This window comes from Pimephales promelas, chromosome 13 (genome assembly GCF_988280905.1).
Source record: "Pimephales promelas chromosome 13, fPimPro1.hap1.1, whole genome shotgun sequence".
NCBI classification, from domain to species: Eukaryota; Metazoa; Chordata; class Actinopteri; order Cypriniformes; family Leuciscidae; genus Pimephales; species Pimephales promelas.
The window spans coordinates 33,356,591-33,384,241 of NC_142781.1; the positions used below are offsets into that span (position 1 = coordinate 33,356,591).

Genomic DNA, 27,651 nt, shown 5'->3' on the forward strand with positions numbered 1-27,651 from the left:
AATCTGATTTTAATTATTTCTTCATTCAAAATTTCCAGCTGTTTCCCTGGTCAGAAGAGGGGGGAAAAAAAATCTTTCCGTGGTTAATACTCCAAAACTTTTTGGAAAATATTTATAAAACAAGGTCACTTTATTAAAATAACTCACTGTGGGCCTCTCAGTCTACAGGAGTTTAACTGTAAAATGATTATAAACTGCATATGTTGTATGTCATTGCAAACCCCACTGATTCATCCGTTTAACGTCGGAAACTGTGAGTTCATAGACTATATGCCATTGTCTGGAAATTTGCCTGATTTTGGATCCCGCACATCAGGGGTGGAAAAACTTTCCTGCAGGGCTCCTGCGCCCCCTGTTGTGCCTGGACAAATTCAGATTTCACATCCATATATTTATGATGCTCTGTCTCTAAAATTTGGCAGTGTGCTGCTTGATGTCTGTGTTACACATATTGCATGTCGCTATAAATAATTATCAACGCAAGAACAAGCAGCTCAAGTTGTTCATATCACTCAGCAACTAGCCCTGAAATTTCAAGAAGTGTCCTGCATTCTGGCATGCTTACTCAATCTAAAACTATTTCATACAACATTTCTCCAGTCCTTTTATCCATTATACATGACCTCATATTAATTACAAATACATTTGGACTTTTGAAAAGGCATTCATTACATGGCAAGCCTTTCTGAAAACAACTGCTTAATGAAAGAAAAAATACACTTGGTCACATGCAGCATTTTACTTTAAAAAATACAGCTTTTTTTAATAGGATAGGTGAATGGGCATGCAAAGTGTGAGTCAAAACTTGCAGGCACACGCTGTCTTGAGTTTGGTGTTGCAATAGGTAAAGTTGAATGAAAAAGCAATTATAAGGCTAAATCAGTCGCTTTCTGAACATTTATTAAGAAAAACTGTTTTGAACCTCACTCTAAATCTTTTAAATTATATGTATCCAAGCTAAGACCTGTATTCTTTAAGCATGTGAAGTAGGTAAATAAACTTAAAAATGCCCCAATAATTGAAGTCAATGTCTTATGATTCTTACAAGATATAGATAAAGAAAAAAAATAGCCTAAGTATCATCAAACAACTTTTAAAGAGCACAATAACTGGGTGGTGGAAAAAATGAAATCACCATTCAAACGTCTATGGAAAAAGTGATCAGAGCTGCTGAAAATGAGTCAACCATCATTTCATATTACAACATTCGTCTCAAATTTAATATCAATAACACCTTCCTTCAAATAAGTTTAAATAGGTTAATCAATAAAAGTAGAAAAGCCTCAATGAGCACTTACCAAACTCCCCAAAGTTTCCCAAATCTCTCAATACATCACAAAACTGTTGAATGAAAGTGGAAGTTTCGCCCGGATGCAAAGGGATTTAAAGGTCTTTTCGGAAAGGCAAGAGATTCTCCGTGATGCTGTGGTGATGGAGATGAAAATGAAGAGGAGGATCTGATCACCCACAGCTCGTGAAGGCTGTTTGCAAATGCACAGGATCTCAGACTAGAATGCGCTTCTAAACAAGGGGCTGATCCCGAACCCGGAGCTCTGACGTCACCGTGTGATGGATGGATGTGTTGGGATGCGCTTTTGGAAACTCGTGCATATTTTCGGCATTCCTGCAGCATGTCACTTATCTATGTTTTTGGTTTCAGCAAGAATTATTATGAGCTTCATTACTACGGGCGAGATTAAATAGGAATCGCACATTTTTTTTTTAAATAGCTAGGCTATACATTTATTTTGATATCAAGATAGCCTTTGTTTTTAACTCAATTGCAAAGTTAAAGAATTATAAATAACTGTTAAAGTAATTAGATTGTGTTTTTCAGAAGGGGCGAACATTTATACCTCGGTCATTTCGGAGTAGCCAACAATCTGAGGAGATCTCGCGCCAAAAAAAAAAGAAAAAAGAAAAAAGATTTATGGTGCTCCCAGCGCAGTGAAACCAGTCGACAACTATAGCTAAAACATCACGAAAGCTATTACATACAATTTCGTGCGCTAAACATAGAATATCGTAATCATAATGATGATATCGATATTGTTTCTGACGTATCGTTCAACGGTCCTAACGGCAGGCAGGCGCTTGAGTGGTTGCTATGGTAACATCATCTTCGCCCCAACACTACATTTTGCTAGTTGTGCTAGATTTGACTTGCAATCAAACTTTTGTAGTGTTACTTAAGTATGATTTTTTGTATTAATTTTTTTTTTTTTTTTTTTTGTGATATTAAAACCCTGCTGGAAAATCAAGCTTATAAGCATGTAGCTAGATCAATAACCAGCTAGATCAGGTAAAATTCACCTACCGCGTCCAAAACACGGATATCAAGATTTAAGCAAAGCAATTGTGCCCAGCAATATCATAAAAAAACTGTAAAAACGGTTAAACAACCAAATAAAATAATAAACTGTACTTCTGAGTTAACTTGAGCCTATAGATCAGTTTTACAACCGAACACGCATTTCCATTTATTTGAATATGGAGCCCCCTAGTGACCAAATCGGGTAACACACAGAGGCGATGGAGATGTCCAACACATCTTATGAATCAAAACTACACCCGATCTAATTATTGAGCCATAAATGAACAGTTCTGTTACCCATCTGAAGAATAAACACTTAGACATTTAAAACACATGGGTGCCAACTGGGAGTCAGGGTAGAGTTTAATTGTGATCATTGAGTCTATTAGTTGTTTCAGCTGAGTTCAGAACTGTTTTTAATTTGATCATTAGCTCATTACTCTCATTCTTCGAGAGACATGCATAATAGTTCAATTGATGAAGGGTAAATTATTGCTCCATACAGATGGCTTGCAGAATTAATGATCTGTATTTTAAAAGTTTTATAATTAGCATCCAATTATTTTTGCTACGTCTGTTTCTGTTGAGAGATTTTGTATGGGACACAAAGAGCACATTGTTCATAGTAAATTTCCATATGAGCTCAACTGTATAGACCACCACCAATGCTGAGCTCAAATGATCAGATGTTTCTGTAAATCTGAACTTCCAAAGGGGAAAACATTTCTTTGATGTACAGGCATTTGGAAACTATTTCATATGCCTTGAAAACACATTGTTTTGAAGAACAAAAAGGAAATGCACATTACTGTTTGTCTCCTAGGAAACGATGAAGACGTCCAAGAAACAGACCGTATCGAAAACATGCTTCTAAACGCTGCGTTGTGAGTCACAAACATCCTGCATCGGTTAACGCTAACTTACGTACACTTTCAGAAGGAAAAACAGTTTAGTTGTTTGTGTTCATCATCGCGTTCTTTATGAGAAGAATATTATCACATACGTGTCAAAAGGAGTCAGAAGACAAACCTCATTAATAACTAAAATTAAAAGACGAATCTCATGAAAACCATTTTAAGTCTGTAAAATTACACCCCAAAATGTAAAAGAAAATTATGACTTTTTGCATAAAGAAAATGTGCAATGCAAGGCTAAAATATCTTAATAGTAGTCCTAAAATAATTTTAATTCGGGTGCATTTAAATTGTCATTGAGTAAAGTAAAACAAGTTATGACAGGTTTGATTGTTTTATTTTAATCACTTTGGTCCCGTTTACCTTCCAAATGAAAGAATAAGTGTATTGTGTGAAATGCATCACATTTCAACAGAAATGAGGGCAGGAGCGGACATCAGTCCTTCTTCTGAGGCACAGCGGCTTTTACTAATTGAAATATGACGCATGCAGTTCCTGAAAAGAGACACATGTATGATTATTAACTCAAATACATATCCATGCTTGCTAAAACGTGTCAAGCATCACGGCATATTATGCGGTATATATATGGGTGATAAATATCACCCAGAAGCCACACATAGGCCCGGTTTCACAGACCGGTTGTAACAGGGCTCGTCCACTTCTGGATGTAGTCAGATTGCTTTAGTTGTGTAAACGCTCATGTGGTCGAAGAAAGAGCCACAAAACACGGTCTACTCTCGTCTTACTGATCTAATGCGTGAACATTATGGGAAGAGCTCAAGACAGACGGGATTTAAAATGTCGGCTGAAGACCCACTTTGGTTTGAAGATGAAAAACATACCAAACACAATGTTCTCTCTCCATTGCTGACGTCTAACACACTCCTAAACCTGATGCTCTCTGTGTGTTTTTCTGTTTTCTCCAGTCGTGTTTATATGTAAATTGCGCAAGCCTTTTTTGTCCATTATCGAAAGAATGTCCATACATTCAAAGAGATGGAACAAGAGACAAAAGAGATGGATTAAAACACCAGGTGTGAACAGGAATGCGTCTCCCTCGTCTGTGATCGACCAAAACGCATTTTAATACCAGGTGTAAACAGGGCCTGACCAGTTAAGACAGCTCAAACATGCTTTATAGTCTGGGACTAGACTCAAGCCTTGTCTGTGAAACTGGGCAATCATGTGTTAAAACGTTTTAAACATACCCATCACTGTGAGACCCATAGTTGCACGGTAAAGAACAGCGTCACTGACTCCTCCCTTCAGATGAACTGGCATCCCATTCGCCGCCTAAACAAGAAACATAAAATCCACATATAAAAAACAAACATGTGAACAACTAAAGCAAAAAGATCTGTAAAAGCGACAACCATACCTGAAACAGCTTCTGCTTCTCTGGCACCTTATTCAGGAGCTGCCTGTGGACGCTTCTGGAGATCTGCCGTCTGCAAACCTGCTGAAGAGCCTCGTGGAGATAAAAATACTAATAAAGTAGCTTAAATATGACATATGTTATCAGAAACTATATTAAATATTGTAGAAAATAAGTGTTTTAGCAATTAAGTGGACAATTAACTTCAACAACTTAATGCGTGTGTGTATAATATAATGTGTAATATTGACAAGACAGTTCGCTCACTGCATGTGTACACTCTCAGAAAAAAAAAAGGTACAAAAGCGGTCACTGGGGCTGTACCTTTTTTTAAAAGGTACACTTTTGTGTCCAAAGGCTACATATTGGTACCTTAGTGGTACATATTAGCCCCTAAAATGTACATATTAGCACCTGAAATGTACATATTAACACCTACAATTGACATATTACCACCTAAAATGTATAAAATATAACACCTAAAATGTACATATTACCACCTAAAATTGACATATTAGCTCATGAAATGGCCATATTAGCACCTAAAATGTACATATTAACACCTAAAATTGACATATTACCTCCTAGAATGTGCTTATTAGCTCATGAAATGTACATATTAACACTTAAAATGTACATATTTTTACATAAAATGGACAAAAGTTTACCTTTCGAAAAGGTACAGCCCCAGTGACAGCTTTTGTACCTTTTTTTCTGAGAGTGTACCATTTAGACCATTTCACAAGATGTAAACAACACTGGTCCAGAAGCACTTCCTGTTTCAGTTTTTTAACACTACATAAAAGCTGGAATAAAATACAACCAACAGAACATATAAAACTGAATCAAAAAGTTAAACAAACATCTATAAGATGTTTTCTTTACATGTGAAATAAAGAAAACAGTTACAAACTGAAACAGGAAGTGTTTCTGGACCAGTGTTGATTACATCTTGTGAAATGGACAACTGAAGAAAACAATGATGAAACAAATGTTCTGATGCACGATTATTTTCTTCTCTGTTACAAACATTTTTGGAGCTCCTACAGGTCATCCGCCCGCATAAAACTTTCTTCCTTTTTCTGAAACTTTGCTTCATTTATTTTACCAATGCAATCAGGCTAAATCTCTTTGGGAGAACTTAAGTGGTTATCTTTATCCTTTTATAAAATGCAATTCAAACTTTTCGTTGAAAGACATGTTACTTTTACTTATATTTTATACTTGCATGTATTTTTTCTTTACTTTTTAATCACAAAAACAAATTTCTAAAGACTTTGCCGAGATTTGATGTCTTTCACACTGAGATTTTCCCTATTGTAAAATATCTTAAACTCACAGACAGATAGATTTGTGTAACTAACACTAATAACTGTCTTTCTTTGGTCAATGACTTTGAATCATCTGGCGTTTGGTGATTTTTAGTTCACACAGGTGAATGACTTTCAGACAGTTTTTATGACCACACACACTCTCCAAAGTCCAAATAATGTGTGTGAGACCGCTGCTTATATTTCCTTACATAAGCAGAAAGAGGAAAACCATATACATACAGTACGTGAACTCAACTCTCATCTCTTTGTAGGCGTGCAAAACGTCAAACTACTCATGACTCCCGCATTTCACTTCTTAAACTTCCTCAAACTCCTACAACCGTAACATTTCACGTGATAAAAAAGCTAAAGCATGATGAATGATTTGTAAACCACCATACTTTATTAAACTTAAACAGAATATTTGTAATAATTACCAGAATGTGTCGAAACATTTTCAGCGTCAATGACTGAACTGACTGAACTGAACTCACGGGAGAGAGAGATGACGAGAGACACTGGCGTGACAGAGAAAGAGAGAGAGAGTCTCCATCTGCTGTTCAGGAGAGACACTGCTACGATTATTTTATCCGTGTCCGCAAACAGAAAACAAGTCACACTCCCAGAAATGTTTCCTCAATGACACACAATGGAAAAATAAAAATCATTAAGGGGAATGGAAATTATCAGCTAGTTGTTAGCAGCGCGTCATAGCCGGAGGGAAAATGAGTTAAAGACCGACATACAAGCAGGGCCTGAAATTAACACTCTACCAGGCAGGTAACACTGTCAATCTACCTGTAGCCAATGATAATTGAGTGATTTTTTTTTTTTTGATTTTTTTTTAAATTTTTTTTTAGGATTTTTACATTTCAACAAGTCCGCCATTGCGTTGGACTTAAGCTAAAATGTGGCGGCACATGTAGGGTAAAGAGGCCAACTGAAACAAACCACCAACAAAAATATGAGGATGCGAAAAAGTAAAGTAAAAGACATTTAATACAAACAATTGGCGGCAATAGCAAGGTTCATGAGCGGCTGATTTATGACAGCGACTGTTTCGTAACGTTCATGCAATCAGAAAAAAGATGAGGCCCTTTTCTGACTACGTTTGGATGTTGGTGAGATGGGATGAGATAACGCTGATGTAGGCTACAGTACAATGACAGTTGTGTGCAACTGTGCATGTTGGAAGTTGGGAACCGGTGAGAAAATGTCCTGTACCCGGTAACTCTACCAGTAATAACAATATTAATTGAGTTCATAGTTAACGGTTCCTGAACGCTGCAACTAAAAGCTGTTAAGACCGGTCTACTCTACGTGACTGTGTCGGATGTTGGTGAGCCTGGGTCAGGTCAGTTTGAGTTTTTATTTAATGGAATTTGTTTACAGTAAAGAATACACAACAACATTATTTTGGTTTAATAAACTTTATTTAAACTTTCGTTTGGCGTTAAGTGCGCACACTCTTTAACGGTTAGTTTAAGTTTATTCTTACCGTTCTTTTTGTTTGTTTGTTTGATACGTCTGCGTCTGAGTCCCGTGAGCTGGTGCACCATCAAAAGGGGTTCGAGTGGAAACATTGGACGTATATATAGGGTTCCGGCCGATGATCGGGCCACAACCATTCCGGTTTCTTCTCCGGGGGAACTCCAAGGACTATTTTGCTTGCTTTTCTTTTGTTTGTTTATAAGAAGTATATTTTTATGTGAAGTCATTTGATAATATTATTTCAGGTGTTTTTTTATGTATATTGGGTGTTTTCATATTCGTTTATTGTGTGTAATGGCCATTATATATCGGTGTATCCCCCTTTATATGTTAATTAGGCTGGCCACCGTGAGTTAGTGTTCTGTGAGAGAACCTGGAGAGAACAGGTTCTGTAAGCCCTTGACCTAAATGTTTGAAAGGCAAGCAGTGACCCATCGTTATTGTATGTTTTTTTTTTTATTTTATTTTTTTTTTTGTTATTTGATTTTTGGTATGTTTGGTTTACCAACATTGGGTTAGCATTGGCTTTAATTTTGTAACCCCATCCTGTGGAAATATACCCCTAAACGTTTGCAGTAGCCTGCTGCCTCCGTGTTCTTTTATCCTTTACTGGTCACATCTATCACACTGTTGTATCACATCATGTTGTGTGTGTGTCAAAATCAATGAATAAAAAAAAAGTATGTTCTTAGAGTTATTATTACTTGACAGCACCTAAATGTGTTTTCTTACAAGTTAAAGAACAATATTGTGAAATTCCCAGGGGTTTTTTTTTTTCAGCTTTATGAGGCAAAAAAAAAAAAAAGGCAGGTAAAAAGTCTCTGTGGCTGGTGGCCGAAAAAGTTAACTTTTTCAGACAGACAGACAGACAGACAGACAGATAGATAGATAGATAGACAGACAGACAGAACGATGGACAGACAGGCAGACAGATGTGGATTTATTCATTACTTGTTTGTGGTGCAGATTTATCCAGTGGCTCATAAAGACGTGTGCTTCATACGTTGTTTTGTTTTTTTGGTTAATTTTTCATTTTTATATATAGGAGCTGACAGACAGTTCAGTGCGCTCACTTACAGAGGTCATATGCTGGAAATGAAATGAAATGCTATTGATTATAAGGATTTTGTGGGTCACAGTTCTGTGCAGTGAGAATCCTTAACTAAACCTTTTCCTCACATGACCATCTCTCAGGACATCCTCATTCATTTAACACATTAATGCCAGCATTCATAGCAGACAATTATTGATAAATGATCAATAAACTGCTCCCAGGAGTGACAATTTTAACTAGTCTTTTTTTTTTAAGCAACCAATATATTATTTAATTATAGACCAGTGTTTAAAGGCAACAACACAGTCCAATTTACTTCCATAACTCAACATGTCCAATCAAAACTACATTTCTTACAAGAACAAAATTAAATAGAAAGATTATGCAAACACATTTTCCTTTAGAATAACGTGCACTCGTCAATCGTTCAAGATAATCTCAGGAATGTGCTTTAAGAAAGTATTCATTTCTTGTTGACTTTTTCAATGCTTTTCCTCGTCTTACTGAATCATTTTATGGTTAGTTCACCCAAAATTTTAAATTCGGTCAAATAATTAGGCTACTCACCCTCATGTCGTTCCAAAACTGTAAAACTTTCGTGCATCTTCAGAACACGAATGAAGATCTTTTTGATCAAATCTGAGCGATCAAAAACATTTTTTTTTTTCATTGACAGATAATCAGAATCTATTTGACTTTGAGCATTTAAGTAGCACAAGGCAAAACTGCAGTGCAGTTTTTAATAAATAGTTATAAAGTTATAGTTCTTGATGTGAATGGGCCTTTCTTCTCAAAACACATGTAACAAAAATCTATGCGTTTCTCTTATCACGTGCTGCAACTTTTCATGTTCTGTAGGCTTATCATTTTGTTCAACTTTCTTTACTGGCATCCATGTTTCAGCAGCATGTGAATGCATGTATACAAGCTGCCACATTACAAATACCCTCTTTTTATAGACCATTTCACAGGATGTAAACAACACTGGCCCAGAAGCACTTCCTGTTTCAGTTTGTAACTGTTTTCTTTATTTCACATGTAAAGAAAACATCTTAAAGATGTTTGTTTAACTTTTAGATTCAGTTTTAAATGTTCTGTTGGTTGTATTTTATCCCAGCTTTTATGTAGTGTTAAAAAACTGAAACAGGAAGTGCTTCCCCAGACAGCAAACTGACATTGAATCAACGTGGAAACGACGTCTCTCATGACATTGAAACAACGTTGATTTTGCTCATCGAATTAACGTTGAACCAACGTCAGACGCGGCATTCTTCAAAGCTAAATGAAATCGAAAATTGGTTTGCTTTCATAACGTTGAAACAACGCGTTGATTTCAAGTTGATTTTCCGTTAGTTTTGAAAGAATGACGCGTCTGACGTTGGTTCAACGTTAATTCGATGAGCAAAACAATGTCAGATCAACGTTGTTTCGATGTTTTCCACGTTGATTCAATGTCAGTTTGCTATCTGGGTCTGGACCAGTGTTGTTTACATCTTGTGAAATGGTCTATTGGTGCGTTTGGACGCAGGGCAGGTGTAGAGACCCTTCTGTCAGCCTCAGCGCGGCTCTCGATTCACAAGGATCACACAATTCTCTGTGGATGAAAACAGGGAAAGTGAGCTTATACTGAGACAAAACACTGCAATCATCTGAGACCCACGAGTCACGACTCTCTGCATGAACAGAATCAGTCGGCATGCTGCGCTTTTTGAGCAGCCAAGTTCATGGATGGTGAAAATAGAGCGATTTTACGATCGTTTTCTGGGAATCTATGTCATCAGGGAGCTGCCAAAGCCTGTTATTACGCATGGATGGATTAGAAAACCAACACTGTCAGTTTGGCTGCGGTGAAAATGAAATTAATTGATTTAAAAAGCCCTCGATAGTGACACACACACACACACACAAAGCTAGTTGCTTTAAAGGAACAATTCGTCTAAAAATAAAAAGTTTGTCATCATTTAGGCTAGTTTGACTTTCATTCTTCTGTGGCTAATGTCGTCGAAACGAATTGATAGCAGATTTGAGAGCTTTTTTGGAGCTCGACAGCACCAGGCCTTCTGCAAAACATCATGTAGGAAAGAAAGACGGTGCTGTAAGTGATGACAATTTCACTTTTGGGCAAACAGTTTCTTAAAGGCCAAGCATAAATTAAGAGTCTTAAATTATTTTTTATTTTTTTTTTGTCTTTATCTGTGTAGTTGAGATTGTATCCGGACCAGGATGTTAAACGGGACTCCAGATCTCCAGCTGTTGTTTCTCATTTCTCATTTCTCATAACAATGTCCTCTGGCTCCCAGATGGCCTGGATTAAACACTAAACTCTGATCACACCGCAACATCTCCAGAAGAAGATAGCCTATCTAAAGAAATTACCCTTGTTTTTATTAACGTGAATGGGCACTATTCTCCTTTTCAAAGCAAGGAACAAATGTGTCCAAATCTTCATTATAGGAATGTTCTGGGTTCAATATTGTGAATTAATGTTGTGTGATGAAAAAGAAAGAAACTAATTTAGACTCCTCCCTCAGTTTGTATAAAGAAGCAAAAATGTTTGGACTTCTATGGGCGAAACATTCAGGAAAATTTGTGATTGCTTGTACTAAGTGTTAGTTGACCCAAAAATCACCCCAGAAAGCTAGTAAAGACATGATTTAAGTAATCTTAATTAAGTAATTTAATCCATGTGACTCAAGTTGTATAACCTCAATTTTATCAAGCGACATAATTTACATATTCGCTCAACAATGTCAACACACATGCGTCGTGGTGCTCTCGTGAATGTGTTGGAGATTACTATATTTTGTAAATAAAATGGTTAGTTATGTGTTAAAAAAATAAGCATTTATGTCGCTTGATAAAATTGAGGTTAAACCACTGGAGTCAAATGGATTGAACTTTCTGGGGCTTGAAAGTGGTAGTTGCGTAGACTGTCAATGGAGGGACAGAAAACTCAGCTTTCATCAAAAAGATCGCATTTGTGTTCTTGTAGATGAACTAAATCAGTAATGACAGAATTTTAATTTTTTAGGTGAACTAAACCTTTAATTGTTCCTTACAAAATGTGTCTGTTTTACTAATCATTAAATTGATTCAGAATGTGTTACTAAATTGCAAGAAAGCAAAAGACCTGTTCTTTACTTCCTTCACCAAAACAGTTCAATCATGAGTATCAGTTTATCCACCGACTGAACATGCTTTACTAACATCAATATTGTATGTTATTCACACATTATGGAGGTTTCCAGACCCTTGGTCCAGTACCCCCGACAATATATATACAGCGTGATAGAAATAAATAATATTTTCCACCCCTAGCATTTCCTATCAAATATCAATATATAAATAATCAATAAAAATGACTTAAAAGCCCAAACTATAAAATAAAAAAGAATGTTTCGATGTGCTCTGAAAAGAAAATTTATTAAGTGGAATCACAAAATTCATTCAGTGACATTTAATACATTTCATTCCCCCTGGAAACCTCCACAAGCTGTTTTACAAAATAAAACATTAGTGAAATGCTAAATGGAAAAATAAATATTAAAAGAAAAAGAAAAAAATCAAGGTGAAGTGTTAGCACAAAAAACAACAACACGCGTGCAAAGATCAGTCACTTTTCCATGTATATGACATGTCTGTTCATAAAGGCTGATTTGAATATAGAACATATTTACAATATTACAATAATGCTTCTTAATCCAGAAATGGAGCCGCCAGTGCCAATGATTGCTTTGTTTTCCATGTCTGTTCATTCATGCAGTGCCACATTAACAGCTCTTTCCTCCCCCTCCAGCTGCAGAGCTGCAAACTGATGATTTCCGCAGTTCAATTTTCATAGACTGGCTTTCAGAGCGTGACGTCGTGGACAGGCCTAAGACCGCTTTCCCTGTTTTCATACCTTTTGACATGGGGATTCGTGTTGCTGTGGAGCGAGATGACTGCACATCCGTTCCATGCTGAAAAAAGCAAAGGGAAATATGAGATCACATTTTAAAGTTTTGTTTTTTTTTATTAACCATGTCTTTGTCATAATTTAAAAAGTGCATTTTGTATTTGTATTTATGCAGGTTAACTTTCTGTTTCTAAAATAATAATAATAATAATTTATTTTAAAAAGCTGAAATTAAAATGAATTTAAAATAAAATTATATAGTTCAAATAAATATATAGTTTTTAGAGCTGTGCAAAGATTAATTGTGATTAATCACATCCAAAATAAAAGTCTGTGTTTATATAATATGTGTGTGCTGTGTATAATTACTTTGTATATAAATACATACACTGTAAAAATGAATATGCTTTATCTAATCAATAAAATTGTGGCAACAGATTACAAGCAATATTATTTATTAAATTAAACAATTTAGAATTGAGTAATAGTTAATCAAATTAATATTCTAATTAATTCTAATTTGTACAATTTAATTAATAATATTGCTTGTAATATGTTGCCACAATTTTATTGATTAGATAAAGCATATTATTTTTTTCAGTGTATGCATGCATGCATATATTTCAGAATTATTTGCATGTAAATACTGTATATATATATATATATATATATATATATATATATATATATATATATTAGGGCTGTGCAAAAATGAATTGCGATTAATCGCATCCAAAATAAAAGTCTGTGTTTACATAATATATTTGTGTGTGCTGTATATAATTATTTTGTATATATAAATACACACACATGCATGTATATATTTAAGAAAATGTGTTATTCATATATAAAATATTTATATTTATATAATATAGATTATGTATTTATAAATATATACAGAATTTAAGCGCAAATAATTCTTAAATATATACATGCATGCATAGGTGTTTATATATACAAAATAATTATATACAGCACACACAAATATATTATGTAAACACAGACTTTTATTTTGGATGCGATTAATCACAATTAACTTTTGCACAGCCCTAATATATATATATATATATATATATATATAAATACATAATTGATATTATATACAAATATGAATAGTTTATATATGAAAAACATATTTTCATAAATATATACATGCATGTGTGTGTATTTATATCTACAAAATAATTATACATATATTATGGAAACACAAACTTTTATTTTGGATGTGATTAATCGCTATTAATCTTTGCACAGCCCTAATAGTTTTATAAAATAAATAATAATTTTAAATATTTTTTGTAATATTTGCAAATAATCTAAATGTAAAATGCAATATTATATTATGCTAACGACTTTTCATTAATTGGTGCTTGATTTAGTAGGTTTTCCTAGGCAAGGGTATGAAGGTTAGCTGAGTTCTGGTCACACATAATACAGTTTTATAACAGGTTAAACATGAGGGGAATGGTCAGTTGGTGCCACTATTTAAAGGATTTTCTTGACAAGCTTTTTTTTTTTTGGTGACAAACATGTCAGAACATTCCAGTGTTGGTTAGCGATAAAGAAATACCTTGAAAGAGAGCTATCTAGGGAGCAGACACCCCCTGATATCATTTTGAAACATTTCAGAAGCAACTGAAATATAGAAGATTGAATATGATCATTTTGTTTTTAGGGACACAAAATCACAGAGTATTAATTGTTAAATGACTCTTCTTGTCATTTGATGACATATACTGTTTGCAGGGCCTAAAACTAACTTTTTGCCACATCTGCCAATGGCCAGTGACTTGAAAATGTATAGGTTATAAATATTTTAGACTGCCCATGAAATTGTTTTTTTCAGAAACAGGCAGTAATGACACCAACATTTTAGATACCAATGAAAATTCACAATTTACCACAGCTAAAACTACCAGCCTAACTTGTATGAATTTAAAACATTATTGAAGACAAGTACAGTCAGTAAAAAAAGGACAAATAATCAAATTACAAGCAAAAGAACAAATAAATACAGTATAACAAATATACAAATGAAATAAACAGTGCTTTTCAGGTTTTCCAGGTAGGTCTAACAGTAGTTACAGGTGCAGAAATTAAATAAAGAAAGCAAATATAAAATAACACTGCATAGTCTTCACTGTATAAATTAAAAATCCTTAACTATTTAATATATAATCATTAAAGACAAACAGACGCAGGAATATTAGGCTGCTGTCACTTCACTAAGAGTGAGCTCTAATACACTGATGTGTTTACTTTCTCTGTTTACGTTCACTTAAGACATTACCGACTGTTTACTTGGACACTCGCTATTTTTGGACATAATTTTATGTGAATTTGTCCACTCAAGAGCAAGAAGATTTAAAATAGATCTCAGTTTAGAATTCGCACGATGTCTGAAATGTGCTTTCCACACATTGCGCGAGTGACGAAATGAGCTCCCTTTCGTATCTTCTTGCGCTTGAATATTTAAATTGTCAAGGCTTAAACGTCCATGGCAATAAAGCGCTGGACCGCCAACTGTCCCGAACGTCGTTCATGTTCATGCATTGTCAGAATTCATAAAAATGTTACTGGCGAGTGACGCCGTTTCATATACTCGCCAACACAGATTTTTACTCGCATTTGGCGCTTGGTGAGTGTTAATTTTAGGCCCTGCATATATGCACGCTCACTTTTTTCATTCCGCATCTTCTAAAATCCAAACAGAGGGACAACGTAACAAATCTGGTACTCACCACAGATTGAGTGGACCTGGTTGGGGCCGAGGTGATGGGGGTTATTGTGATGCTGCTGGTCACCTTGCCTTGGATCATGTTCCCGACATTAGCAGACGTCTGTCTGGGAGAGCGCAGAACCGTCCCCGTTGACACCTCCTTGCTGTCTGAGCTCAAACCATTAGGCCAAACCGTCACTGTGCCGCTTCTGTCATCCTGAGGCTTCTTGAACCCAGGTGACCCCAGGTGGATATGGATCTTGTTGTCCTCCGTGGTTATAATATTGGAGTTGTATTTCCGGATGGGCGTTGGAACTGTCTGCTTTTCAGGGGTCAACTTGAACACGGCTCTGCCCATGGTCATCTCATGGGGTTCTGGGGAGATGGATGCCTGAGAGACCGGAGTTGCGCTAACGGTTATGATGGACAGGGGAGAAGTAGAATGCTCCGAGAAGGAGCCTTTAGCTTTCTCTGGCGATTTAGCTCTGGAGATGGCCGTTATAGTGACTGGAGACTTTGTTCGTTCAGCTGGCCCTTCGTTGGCCTTGGACTTGGGCAACATAGAAGTAGGAACGATTGTTATGCGTGGTTTCTGGAGCCCAAGAGTCGGGATGATGGTGGTACTTGAGAAGAAGTCCTCAGCACGTGGACTGGTGATCTCCAACGTGGCAGTGTTGCTCTGATGGTCTGGAGTCACCTTAATATGGAGGGGTTGACCGGATTTCCGAGACATGGTTAGTTCTGGTGATGACCGTGACGTTGTTCCATTGACCTGCTGGGTTGATGAAACATCCTGAATGACAGCAACTGCTTCTTTCTTCTTCATCCAAGGATTCCAAGACTTTCTCATCCCCAATTCTGCCGCTGCCGGTGGGTAACGGTCCAACACAGTCGGTTTCTTGAGGCTTTTCTGCCTCAGATTGCTCATGATGTGATTTTCCTCTAGAACAGACTTTTGGATGAACACAGCTGGAGTCTCATCTTCGATGTGCTCATTGATGTCTGCGTCGGTCTGCACTGCCGTGGAAGCAAGAGGAACGTCCACAATCCTCCTTCCGTTCATGCTGGGTCTAAGGGCACGGCTGTAGCGCTTAGTAGCTTCCAACTCTTTGGTTAGTTTGAGAACTTCTAGATTCATGTCTTTCTTTTTATCCTCCTCTTCAATGAACCTCTGCTGGAGAACCGTGTAGTCTACCTGAATTTGAGATAGCTTATCTTCCTTGTTCATGAGCTCATGAATCTTCTCCTTTAGAGCTTGGACATCAGCCTGAAGATCCCTCGTTTTGGCCTCCTCTATTTTGCAGCGTAGTCTCAGCTCAGATTCTTGGCTTATCAACTCTCCTTTTTCTATGGCTTTGTTCCTGGTGATCTGCATCTTCATTTCCTCGAGGAGCTGGGAAAGAGCGTTGGCTTTGTCTTGTTCGGTTCTGAACTTCTTCTCAAGCATGTCATACTCATCCTCTGTCTTCAACAAATCACCCTCCACAACCTCAAGCTGTTTAAGACGGTTCCTGAGTCTCTCAATCTCCATCGTGAGCTCCTTCACCTTGTTGTCCTCATCAGGATATCCAACTTTGTCCACAACCGCTCGGTTTCTCGTAGATTTCCACTCAGCTTTCTCTTGCTCCTCCATTTTACTTTGCATCTGACATACCTTTACGCTGAGATCCTTTCGTTTCTCTTCTACACTTGCAAGTTCAGACTTCAGATCATCTTTTTCCTTGGTAAGAGCAGACACTTTCATCTCCATTTCAGACTTCAGCTTAAGAAGCTTCTTACTTTCCTCAATCAGCTTTTCCGTGACCTCCATGACTTTGCATTGCTCAGCTTTAAACAGTTTGCTCATTTCTTCACTTTTCTGCTCCTCCTGCTTGATCCGCTCTGCCATGTTCTTCCTCTCATCCATTAGGATCACTGTGAATGACTTTAGCTTTGTCAAGTCATCCTTTAAACCCATCTCAGTCTTTTCAAGCCTCGATTCTGAGCACTCAAGCTCTTTGATATGGTTTTTAACCGTTTCTAACTCACACGCCAAGCTCTTTGTCAAAGTTCTTTCTTTCTCCAGGTTGGTGTGAAGCTGAGCACATTCAGATTTGCTAACATTGAAAGCTCCCTCCAGTTTCTCCAGGTCTGCCATCCTCTTCTGCAGCTTTTCAACCTCTAGTTTCAGCTCATGACTGTGATTCTCCTCATCCTGAAGCCTCCTCTTTAGCTCCTTGCACAGTGCTTCTGTTTTTGTGATCTCCTCATCCTTGCCTTCCATTTCCAGAACTCTCTTCCGAAGGTTTTCCAGTTCGGCCATTAGACTCGAATTCCCGCACTCCCCCCTGCTTATTTTGTCCCGCAGGTCCTGGAGGTCCTCCTCGGACTTTTGCAGTGTACGATTGGTCTCCTCCAACTCCTCAATCCTGCGTGACAAGCTGGCGAGCTTCAGGCGCAGCTGTCGACTTTCCGACTCCTGTTTAGCCAGTTTGGTGGTCATCTCCTCATGTTCCTGTGAAAATTTGGATGTCTTATGTTCTAGGTCGAACTCCAGCCTTTGGATCCTCTGGCTGTCTTCTTTAGCTTTGCTGTTGATGTTATCCAAATGCTGCTCTCTTTCATGGAGCTTCTTGCTGAGATCCTGGAACTTCTGTTTTTGCTGGTCAATCTGTTCAATGTGAAGCTGCCTTTCATCCACCAGCATCAGGGCAAATGATTTCAACTTAAACAACTCCTCCTGAACCTTCTCAAGACGTTTGCTGTGATCCTTGTCCTTGCGAGCCTGGTAGGCCTTCTCTTGCTCCAATAGTCTCTTGAGTCTGGTGAAAACAAAAAGAGATTAAGTTTAATTCTCATTCAAAATAAAGCTCAAACTTTATAATCACTCGCATGGTCCCTCTCAGAGTCACACAATTGAAAATTAAACACATTGCACATTTTAAACAACATTACTGAGCAATATTAATATATATATATACACACACACCTAAAGGATTATTAGGAACACCATACTAATAGTGTGTTTGACCCCTTTTCGCTTTCAGAACTGCCTTAATTCTACGTGGCATTGATTCAAAAAGGTGCTGAAAGCATTCTCTAGAAATGTTGGCCCATATTGATAGGATAGCATCTTGCAGTTGATGGAGATTTGTGGGATGCACATCCAGGACACGAACCTCCCATTCCACCAAATCCCAAAGATGCTCTATTGGGTTGAGATCTGGTGACTGTGGGGGCCATTTTAGTACAGTCAACTCATTGTCATGTTCAAGAAACCAATTTGAAATGATTCCAGCTTTGTGACATGGTGCATTATCCTGCTGGAAGTAGCCATCAGAGGATGGGGACATGGTGGCCATAAAGGGATGGACATGGTCAGAAACAATGCTCAGGTAGGCCGTGGCATTTAATTGGCACTAAGGGGCCTAAAGTGTGCCAAGAAAACATCCCCCACACCATTACACCACCACCAGCAGCCTGAACAGTGGGAACAAGGCATGATGGATCCATGTTCTCATTCTGTTTACGCCAAATTCTGACTCTACCATCTGAATGTCTCAACAGAAATCGAGACTCATCAGACCAGGCAACATTTTTCCAGTCTTCAACTGTCCAGTTTTGGTGAGCTCTTGCAAATTGTAGCCTCTTTTTCCTATTTGTAGTGGAGATGAGTGGTACCCGGTGGGGTCTTCTGCTGTTGTAGCTCATCCACCGCTTTGCTGCATACCTTGGTTGTAACGAGTGGTTATTTCAGTCAAAGTCGCTCTTCTATCAGCTTGAATCAGTCGGCCCATTCTCCTCTGACCTCTCGCATCAACAAGGCATTTTCGCCCACAGGACTGCCGCATACTGGATGTTTTTTACCTTTTCACACCATTCTTTGTAAACCCTAGAAATGGTTGTGTGTGAAAATCCCAGTAACTGAGCAGATTGTGAAATACTCAGACACCAACAACCATGCCACGCTCAAAATTGCTTAAATCACCTTTCTTTCTCATTCTGACATTCAGTTTGGAGTTCAAGAGATTGTCTTGACCAGGACCACACATCTAAATGCATTAAGGCAACTACCATGTGATTGGTTGATTAGATAATTGCATTAATGAGAAATTGATCAGGTGTTCCTAATAATCCTTTAGGTGAGTGAATATACATATATACATTTCATATTCATATGTATATTTAGAATAGATATTATGACATTAACTTTTCACAGTATAACAGTATGAAATGATGATGTCAGATGCAGTGTTTCTGCTATTTTCGACATATTGCCTTATTGAAAGTGAACGAATAAACTCAGCATTAGAGCTGTACAGATTTGAAGTAGAAGACAAGCAGTAGAACAAGTTATAAGATCAGTGTCTGAATGCCTCAGTGACTGCGTCTGTCAGTAGTTGCTGAACATTTCATGCTTGCATGATCACAGGATCGAAACACAGCTCGCGAACAGCTTGGCACGTCAACAGGAAAAAGTTCCCACCTGGCAAAAATTCTACTAGGACATCAAAACAGGGGAATTTGTGCCAACAAGGGCACTTGAAGAAAAGTCTATGATGCTGGTGAATGTTTACACTGATATCCTCTGCGGGAGTCTCGTTGTCCAGAGGAACTTGTCCTTTGCGAAATAAGTGCACAGAGTTTGCAGCATATTTCCTTCATAATGATATTATTGAGAATTTTACAGCAGTTATTCACTATAACATATCCTAACAAACCCATGAATGAATACTGTCAGTCTATCGGCATACACTTCAAATTGTTTTAAACTCACCATCTCCAGCAGCTGAGGTGTCCAGCTGGGTCCATGCCTAACATGTTTTGAAGTGCACAGCTTTTGTTACTCTGCTCAAAGCATCATTAAACCGTTCTCCGAATTAGCCATCACATTTCAACCATGTCATGAGCGCAGTGAAAGGTGAATGTTGTGTGAAACGGCATTGCCCCACTTGCTGGTGATATCATCCCTCTAACGTAGATCTGTTCTGCCCTTGTTTGGGCAAAGGAGGCGGAGTCATCTGAGAGCTTTTCATGCAGTCATTTCTCAGCTTTCCTCTCTTATTCTCCCTCCCCCCCCGAGACTGAAGTCAGGATATTGTTTTAGGAAACAGACAATTAGAGCTGTGGTCAATGCACTAAATCCCCTGTATCATTTCAAGGGTTCCCTTTCAATTTCATATAAACTATTAAATGACCCAATTACTTCCTTTCTCACATGCAACCAAGCATTCCCATGGGAACAGACAACAATGCAAGGGAAAAGTTTTGTTCTGTGAGAGAACAATGTCGCTCTCGCCTGGTTCAGATGAAGCCCTGTCACATTTAGAAATGTAATGATAAATAGTTAAATAAATAAATGGAAAAGAAAACTGCATTTATTTAATCAGAAATAGGGCTACAATAAAACAGTCATATTATAAAACATATTACAATTTAAACTATAACTTTTCTATTTGAAAAATTTAACTTTGATTTCTGAAAAATCATGTGACACTGAAGACTGGATTAATGATGCTGAAAATTCAGCTTTGATCACAGGAATAAGTTATATTTCAACATAATATTAAAATAGAAAACAGTTCTTTTAAATTGTAATAATATTTCAGAATATTTGTGTTTTTTACAGTATTTTTTTTACTGTATCAAATAAAGGCAACCTAGGTGAGAATATATATATATATATATATATATATATATATATATATATATATATACATATGAAGAGTTCAGATGCAAAAGCCTCTAAATGCCATTTGAAATTTTCTTCTAGAATGACCATTTTTATCAAGCTTGTATATTTAAGTTCAGTAATTTCACTTAAATGGCAATGATTGTCATTTAAGTGAAATTACTGAACTTAAATATACAAGCTTGATAAAAATGATCATTTTAGAAGAAAATTTCAAATGGCACTTAGAGGCTTTTGCATCTGAACTCTTCATATATATATATATATATATATATATATTTTTTTAAAAAACATGTTCAGTGTAAATAAATACAAATAAAAAATAAAAAGGTCACTGCTCAGCAAATAATATTTGGAAAAAAGGTTGAATCATTTCATACCTGCAGGAAGTTTACTGATATAGTGGGTCATTTCACTGATATTGGCAAAGGTTTAAGATGACAGCTGGGAAATTCTTCAGAAATCATCAGATCCACTGTAAAATGTGCAGCGAGAGACTAATAAATCATAAATCATGTGAATGGTGATAGAATGACATCATCATCTGGTGTCTAGAACAAATGTGCTTGCGATTTAAATTACAGCCTGAATATCAAGAGCACATGAAACTTCCAGATGTAGTTTTAATTGGTGATGTTTGCTAATGCAGCTAAAGTCAGTCTGAAACTTTGATGAATAACTCCAGACATAAATGATGTGCTATTACTTTTCTAGGTGATCAGACTTATAATTTTTCCCTGGCGAATGATAAAACAGGTGAAAAAAATCCCCTAGACTTACAATGACAGACGACCTAAGGCCATATAGACAAAACTATCAGTCTTCTTGAGGTGGGAGTTTTGATTTCATGTTGACTTCATGAAACATCAAACTTGTTGAAGGTAAAATCATTAGCGTCTGTCTTGCACTGACCTATATGCCAATCAAAGAACAAAACTAGTTGTTTTTTTTTGAAAGTGTAAATGTCATGTGAAAGAGAGAGAGGTAATTTGAGGAGAAAGGGCATTACGGATGCTTCTAGAAGTAGTTTTATATTCCTGGCGGGATTCCCCGCCATCGCCCCGCGTTCATTCCCAGGTGGCATGGTGCCGCAGTGACCTCACCTGCTATGAATCTCTGAAATGAGAGAATTATGGAGGAATGTGCAAACACACGGGCTGGAGATGAGCGTGATAAGCGGAGGGAATGGGTGTGAATGAACGGTGCCAGTGCAATAAACTAGAGCAAAGAAATAAGGGTTTGTTTTCCTGATGATGCATCACACAAATGAATTCTGTTTTAAAATGCAGAACAATTATATATATATGTATATGTATATATATGTAGAGTTCAGATGCAAAAGCCTCTAAGTGCCATTTGAAAATTTTGTTCTAGAATGACCATTTTTATCAAGCTTGTATATTTAAGTTCAGTAATTTCACTTAAATGACAATTAATAGGTAATCTTCATTGTCATTTAAGTGAAATTACTGAACTTAAATATACAAGCTTGATAAAAATGATAATTTTAGAAGAAAATTTCAAATGGCACTTAGAGGCTTTTGAATCTGAACTCTTCATATATATATATATATATATATACATTTCCAGTCTTTTCGCAGCACCTTAGAGTCCAAACGAAAGTTCATTTGTGGTTAATAGAGCATATATCAATTTAATTCAGTTCAAAAGATTTGATGAGTGCCATTAAGAAGTTTTGGGCAAAATATCGAGTGCTACTCAAGTTCAGGGTGGTAAACGGGAAGCGAGGCATGGGACCGTGACAGTGGTCGACCACTATAGGGGTCTTATCAGAATATGAAGGATCTCATTGTCTCTGTCTGGAATTGTTTGGATTTTGCGGTTATGAGTCATCTGATTTTCCATTGATAAATATATTGTTTAATAAATCATTTATTGTGCAGTGCACTAGAGTTAAAACGTTTGGGGTTAATTCTTTTTAAAGGTGAAAGTAAAAACTTTTCTTTCTTTTTTTTTTTGTTAAATTTGCTTACAATTTAAAACAGCTCTATTTTAATCGATCTATGTGAATATATAGTAAAATGTAATTTATTCCTGTGATCAAAGCTGAGTTTTCAGCATCATTACTCCAGTCTTCAGTGTCACATGATCCTTCATGATTTGATGCTCAAGAAACATTTCTGATTATTATCAATGTTGAAAACAGATGAATATTTTGTGATACATTTTTTTTTTCTAAATTCTTTTGCAAACAGAAAGTTCAAAAGAACAGCATTTATTTGAAATAGAAAAGCTGTATTATAAATGTTTTTACTGTCACTTGAAATTAATTTAATGCATCCTTGCACAATAAAAGTATTAATTTCTTTCAATTAAGAAAAATAAATATATTTGCTGATGCTGACCTCATCCTTTTGAATGGAAGTATAATTCAACATACAGTATTTAATGGGTGCATTATCTGCAATTATTTGATGAAATAATACTTTTTGTGTGTCTGTAAGCCAAACTCACTGATTTTGCCAGGAAAGACATGTTCCTGGATCAACATTCCTGTTCAAAAAACGAACGCTATCCCAATCCATAACTTATCCATAAAATCAGAGAGGAACTGATGTAGAAGCACCTAACCTTGACATAAACTGTAAACCTGTCCCTCAAATCTGATTGGCTGATTGAAATGTCCTTCCAGGATTAAAAAAGATGCTGATCCAGGAACATATACATATTGAAATCATGTTCACCGTGTGGGTAACTGCAACAACATCTCTATAGGTGGGAAAAAAACAGCAATGTAATAAAAGCCTACATTTTAAAACCGTGAAACAGTGATTTTCAACATGTAAAAATCAAAGAAGAAGAAAAAAACAAGTTGGACCAAACTTCATGGTATCCATCAGAAACTGACTTTCTGATTGGTATAATATTCCCACATTAGCGGAAATGTACAACTCCTTTATTTGAGAAGCTGCTCTAACCCCTGTAATATGTGCTTCCAGAAAAGCTCTCGACCCGTGGAGATCCCCATGTTGTCCTTTATGTTCTTTTGAGTCTATTCATGTCCATATTTAGCTCAGATGCTCCTGGTCTAATGACTGGAGCTCTACAGGGCCTCAATCTGCCCGTTTCACATTCTCAGAACAACGCCATGCTAACGACCGACCTTTTGATGCCGTCACCCCTTCATTCGCTGCTATAAAGCCCTTTGTGTGATTTAGGACAGCCTGTGGTCACCAATACAATTATGTGCAATTCATAGCTGTGCTGCCACGTGGTTGTAGTCTCTTTCAAACGAGGCTATCTGACCATTTTAGAGCAGATCATCATTAACTAGCCCCCGTACAAAAATCAACCAATCAATTTTTTTGATTTTATGGGCACATTTTACTGTTGACAGACATCTGGTTCATTCCTAATGTTGTGTAAAGCTCGTCTTGCCTCCTCACCTCTCTCTCTCCTGCTCCAGCAAGTTGGTGAAATCATCGCTTTTGTTCATGAAGTCGATGTGTTTGTGCTTTTCTCGGTCCAGTTCGGTGACGGTGCGCCGGTGGCATTTCTCAGCTAAGAGCAACTGCTCTAACATACGCCTGTACGTGTCACGCTGCTTCTCCTCCAAACGGTCCAGCTATAAAAACAATGATTATCATCACTAGCACAATAACATGCTATAATCTGCAATGCACATTGCATTTAATGTTCTTTAGATAAATTCAGGTTTAGAGATGAATAAGGCAGTGTTCCTCACCTCCATCATAGGTATCTCATACACATCGTCTCTAATCAAGTTGCTGCTGGTCATCAGACTGTCTCTCTGCAGAGCTTGAAGAGGTTTGACTGGAAGCGCAGATCCGTAATGAGCCTCCAGAACCTCGGGCCGTGTTCTCTCAGACTGCAGCATGTAGATGATGTCTTCACGGGCCTAAAACGATGGAGATATTGCATCACTGTGGTACCATGGTGCTGGATGTTCATCAAATTACTCCACACAACCAATACATTGGTAAAACATGACCTATGAACCTATGAAATGTGAAATGATTAAAAAAATAATAAAATGTGCAAATTGTGCCATTCTGAGTGTACACCAGAAGGGGGAGCTCTCTGCTTTTACAAAACCAGAACACTAACACATCCACATGCTTTGGCTGTGTTAGTTTGTATACTGCACGCAGCATGCACAACATATACAAATTACCTATTCAAAGGTTTTGGAGCCTGTTACATTGTTTTATGTTTTTAAAAATTATTTTACACTCATCCAGGTTAAGTTTATGTGATGAAAAATACAGTAAGGACAGTAATATTGTGAAATATTTTTCGAATTTAATTTTTACGTGATTATGTGTTAAAATGTCATTTATTCCTGTGATCAAAGCTGAATTTTCAGCATAATTACTCGCATGATCCTTCAGAAATCACTCTAATATGATGATTTGATGCTCAAGAAATATTTCTGATTATTATCCATGTTGAAAACCTTTTCATCTTTTTATGGAAGCTGTGATCATTTTTTTTTTTCAGGATTCTTTGATGAATGATTTTGTATCATTTGTCTTCTTAACTGTCACTTTTGGTCAATTTAATGCGTCATTACTAGGGTTGGGTATCGAGAATCGAGTATCGATTGGAACCGAGACTAACTTTTCGTTTTTCCCGGAATCGTTCAAAAGTTAAAATTTCGATTCCTAGTTTCGATATTCACAGTCCGCCGAGCGGAAGAAGAAACCGCTGAACAACACCAACGAAGAAGCGTCTGCCGGAAGTGTTGGCATAACCACGCGAGTCGAACATGAGTAGCTTACGTCGGCGATCCAAAGTGTGGCTTCACTTTTTAAAAAATAACGAAATCTCGGCAAAATGCAAAATTTGTGACAAAAGGAGTATTTTTACAGAAGGAGTATTTCCTTCAGAAAGGATTATTTCTTTCAGAAAAGCCGTTGGTTAGCAAGGTTAGCTAAACTTTTTTGACCCTGCCTCTTAAAAGAATCGGAATCGAGAATCGTTAGGAACCGGAATCGAAACAAGGAATCGGAATCAGAATCGTTCAAATTCAAACGATACCCAACCCTAGTCATTACAGAATAAAAGTATTAATTTCCTTCTTTCAAACAAAAAATCTGACCACACATTTTTTCAAGGTAGTGTATCTCATTTGCCAAAAAGAGCAGTACACATGATACAGTAATTTAGAAATAATAATAAAATGGACGTCTCTGTGATGTACGTGTGTGCTATCAGGTTACTTCAAAATTTCATGTTTAATTCAATGTGTTAAATGCAGTTTCTTTGAAATTTATTTGTGAATTTTTTCTAAGCAGTTAAAATTGTTACAAAGTAAACACCATTTTTTTCGCACTTTTACTGTAGTAATAATGGTATTTTGGCTATGGTAAACACACAACGAATGGCAACACGGAGTCACAATTCACCTGAACTTCTCCCTCCATGACCCCCAGCAGATGAACGAGATCTTCTTTGGAGAGGTCCATCAGCCCATCTCTCCTCATCTGCGTCTCACCAGTCTTCTGAGGCTTTTTCAGTGTCCCACAAACAACAACCTTCTCCTCATTGCTCTCTTTCTCCTCCTGAGCTTTGGGTTTCTTCCTCATCAGCTCCTGTTTGCTTCCCTCTTTCTCAACGTTGTGTATTCTAGCGAGCGGCTTAAGTGGTCTGTTCTCTGGCCCCTCCATATCGCTGGTCCTGGACCTCATCTTCACCTGCATGTGCAAACAAAGACATCAGCCACAGATACACCTGAGACAACCTCCTGAAAACATCACAATGTTACTACAATAAAACAGCTAATATCTTGCAGTATCTGATGCTCCCGTTTTTTGCAACCGTTCCAAATGTATATGAAAGGATTTACTTGGCATTACTTATATGGAGGCTTGTTTCTGCCACAGAATGAACAATAAAAAAGGTAATTGCGAATTTTTATCTCGCAATTCTGACTTTATTTCTCAGATATAGTCAGAATTGTGAGATATAAAGTCAGAATTGCGAGATATAAAGTCACAATTGTGTTATAAAGTCAGAATTGCGAGATATAAAGTCAGAATTGATTGATATAAAGTCGATTTTTTTGTGAGAATTGATTCATAGTGAATTGTGAGATATAAACTATTCTGAGGGGGAAAAAATTTAGTCCCCTTTGAATTTGCCTGATAACTTGCAATTGCGACTATATCTCACAATTCTGAGAAAATATGTCAGAATTTCGAGATGAAAACTTGCAATTATGTGTTATAAAGTCAGAATTGCGAGATGTAAACTAGTAATTGTGAGAAAAAAGTCAGAATTGTGAGATAAAAAGTCTAAATTCTGTCTTTTTCTCACAATTGCGACTTTATTTCTCAGAATTGCAACTTCATATCTTGCAATTGCGACTATTTCACAGAACTGCGACTTTATATCTCGCAATTGCGACTTTATTTCTCAGAATTGCGACTTTTTATCTTGCAATTGCGACTTTATTTCTCAGAATTGCGACTTTTTATCTTGAAATTGCGACTATTTCACAGAATTGCGACTTTATATCTCGCAATTGTGACTTTATATCTCAGAATTGTGACTTTATATCTCGCAATTGTGACTATTTCTCAGAATTGTGACTATATCTCGCAATTGCGACTTTATTTTTCAGAATTGCGACTTTTTATCTTGCAATTGCGACTATTTCACAGAATTGTGACTTTATATCTCGCAATTGCGACTTTATTTCTCAGAATTGCGACTTTTTATCTCGCAATTTCGACTATTTCACAGAATTGCGACTTTATATTTCGCAATTGCGACTTTATTTCTCAGAATTGCGACTTTTTATCTTGCAATTGCGACTTTATTTCTCAGAATTGCAACTTTATATCTCGCAATTGCGACTTTATTTCTCAGAATTGCGACTTTTTATCTCGCAATTGTGACTTTATTATACAGAATTG

General features: G+C 36.9%; 3 protein-coding genes across 7 annotated transcripts in view; all 3 read right to left on the minus strand.

Moving 5' to 3' along the window:
* Window positions 1-1,509, minus strand: part of col12a1b (collagen, type XII, alpha 1b) — a 98,688-nt gene extending 97,179 nt beyond the window's left edge. For all 5 annotated transcript variants that reach the window (XM_039690220.2, XM_089118913.1, XM_039690219.2 and 2 more), the window contains exon 1: window positions 1,299-1,509. The gene's annotated coding sequence lies outside the window, so the exon portion shown is untranslated. The remainder of the gene's footprint in view (window positions 1-1,298) is intronic.
* Window positions 1,510-3,549: 2,040 nt separating this feature from the next.
* On the minus strand, window positions 3,550-6,483 carry cox7a2b (cytochrome c oxidase subunit 7A2b). Its single transcript, XM_039689992.2, has 4 exons — window positions 6,357-6,483; window positions 4,610-4,699; window positions 4,440-4,524; window positions 3,550-3,723 (listed from the first exon to the last, which is right to left on the minus strand). Exons 1-4 carry the CDS (start codon window positions 6,372-6,374, stop codon window positions 3,665-3,667), a joined length of 252 nt encoding a protein of 83 aa, XP_039545926.2. The 5' UTR covers window positions 6,375-6,483; the 3' UTR covers window positions 3,550-3,664.
* A 5,385-nt stretch (window positions 6,484-11,868) lies between these two features.
* filip1b (filamin A interacting protein 1b) overlaps window positions 11,869-27,651 on the minus strand; it is a 31,290-nt gene continuing 15,507 nt past the window's right edge. Inside the window, exons 4-8 of the mRNA XM_039690190.2 lie at window positions 26,140-26,427; window positions 24,456-24,629; window positions 24,157-24,335; window positions 15,101-17,879; window positions 11,869-12,423 (exon numbers count right to left, since the gene is read on the minus strand). Of these exons, the coding sequence (XP_039546124.2) occupies window positions 12,235-12,423; window positions 15,101-17,879; window positions 24,157-24,335; window positions 24,456-24,629; window positions 26,140-26,421 (3,603 nt within the window). The 5' untranslated portion in view covers window positions 26,422-26,427 and the 3' untranslated portion in view covers window positions 11,869-12,234. The remainder of the gene's footprint in view (window positions 12,424-15,100; window positions 17,880-24,156; window positions 24,336-24,455; window positions 24,630-26,139; window positions 26,428-27,651) is intronic.